The following is a 1467-nucleotide window of genomic DNA, read 5'->3' on the forward strand; positions in this document are numbered from 1 at the left end:
TCTGCAAAATTATATTTTGCGTATCTCCAATATCCAAGTATTGAATTCTACGGGTTATCAGAAAATTCGAGGAATAATCGAGAATGTTTATTGGCATTAGCCTGGCTCATCGGTGTTCACAACGTTTTGGAAACTGCGATGCAGCTGAAACTCGCTGGAAGTATTTTAGGTAGAGCATGTGTGCAAAGTGATGATTCACTGGTGAGTAGAACATTCAAACGTGAATAAACAAATGGCTCCAATTGTAATGTAAAATCCACATGAAATACCCAGCAGAAACGTGAACACGAAGAGAACAATGAAAACGAAAATGTATCACCCGATCTGATCGATCGAGCTCACTCCATCGTCCACAAGTGTATGATAGTGAACAATAATTTAAAGGACATCAATGAACTTATTGTTGAGAAGATAAAATCAACTAGCAAATTGCATATAGCGTCTTCCAACAGCTGCGGACTCCCACATCTGAATGTACCGGAAATGAGCATCATTAAACAATTTGTGACGCATGAGAATAAATATTCTGAGCACAACGAAAAGAATCTTGTTGATTTACAGCGATTAGCAGTTATGATTGAGACACATTCCCTGTGGAAGAGAAGCGAAGACATTTTCTTTGATTGGATGGTAAAACAAAAAGATTTTTGTTTTAAAATATTTTTAATATCCGAATTTCTCTTTTAGTTACATGAGTTTACTCAGTGAAAACAAAAATCCATTTTTACTATTTCTGTTTTTCATATAAAAAATTAAATATTCAATTGAAACTTTTTCTTGTAGTAAAGATCACGATTTTCGTTAAAAAATTTGGAAAACTCCGTCATTGTAACGTCATTTCCGGTAACTCTTAGGAAAAAAAAACTTGTTAGTTTTAGTTAACACTTTAAACTAGTTTCTCAACGAAAGAAAAAAACGAATAATTGAATTTTTATCAGAGCTTTTTACAAAAAGTTACAAATTTCGGTGAAATTTTCACTACATTTTGCATTTTTTTAAATAGTTGCGATGAAAAAAAAATTTTTCATTGAGGACGTTGACAATAGTATCTCGAAAATGGGTGCAAAATTTCATGGAGATCGGTTTGGTAATTTTCAAAAAATCTTGACGAGAAAGACCGAGAAACCGAACGATTAAAAAGATTTGAAAAATCGAAGATTTTGTTTTGGAAAAATGGATAATTCGTAATTATTGAAGGCTAATATCATTTCTCATAAATTATTTATGAAGCATCAATTTCCTTTGATCAAATTATGTTTCTAAAATCGTGATGGTTTTTTCTGAATTTAGGGTTTTTGAAAAGGAAAAATAACTTTAAGGCCCGGATGGACTGTCTGGAAAAGATAATTTACTCCAAAATTAGGACTTCTAATTACTCCGTCAATTAATCGTTTTTTCCGGTAATTGTTAGCTAGCGGCCTAGTTGTTGACAACCGCTAGAACGCTAGCTAACAATTATTGAAAAAA

General features: G+C 32.4%; 1 protein-coding gene across 1 annotated transcript; it reads left to right on the forward strand.

The window, feature by feature from the left end:
- Positions 1-43: 43 nt before the first annotated feature.
- On the forward strand, positions 44-708 carry LOC105268387 (uncharacterized). The gene is made up of 3 exons (XM_011307916.1): positions 44-201; positions 277-630; positions 688-708. Exons 1-3 carry the CDS (start codon positions 139-141, stop codon positions 706-708), a joined length of 438 nt encoding a protein of 145 aa, XP_011306218.1. The 5' UTR covers positions 44-138.
- The last annotated feature ends 759 nt before the right edge of the window (positions 709-1467 follow it).

The sequence above is a fragment of the Fopius arisanus genome, unplaced genomic scaffold (assembly GCF_000806365.1).
Source record: "Fopius arisanus strain USDA-PBARC FA_bdor unplaced genomic scaffold, ASM80636v1 scaffold00056, whole genome shotgun sequence".
Taxonomy (NCBI): domain Eukaryota; kingdom Metazoa; phylum Arthropoda; class Insecta; order Hymenoptera; family Braconidae; genus Fopius; species Fopius arisanus.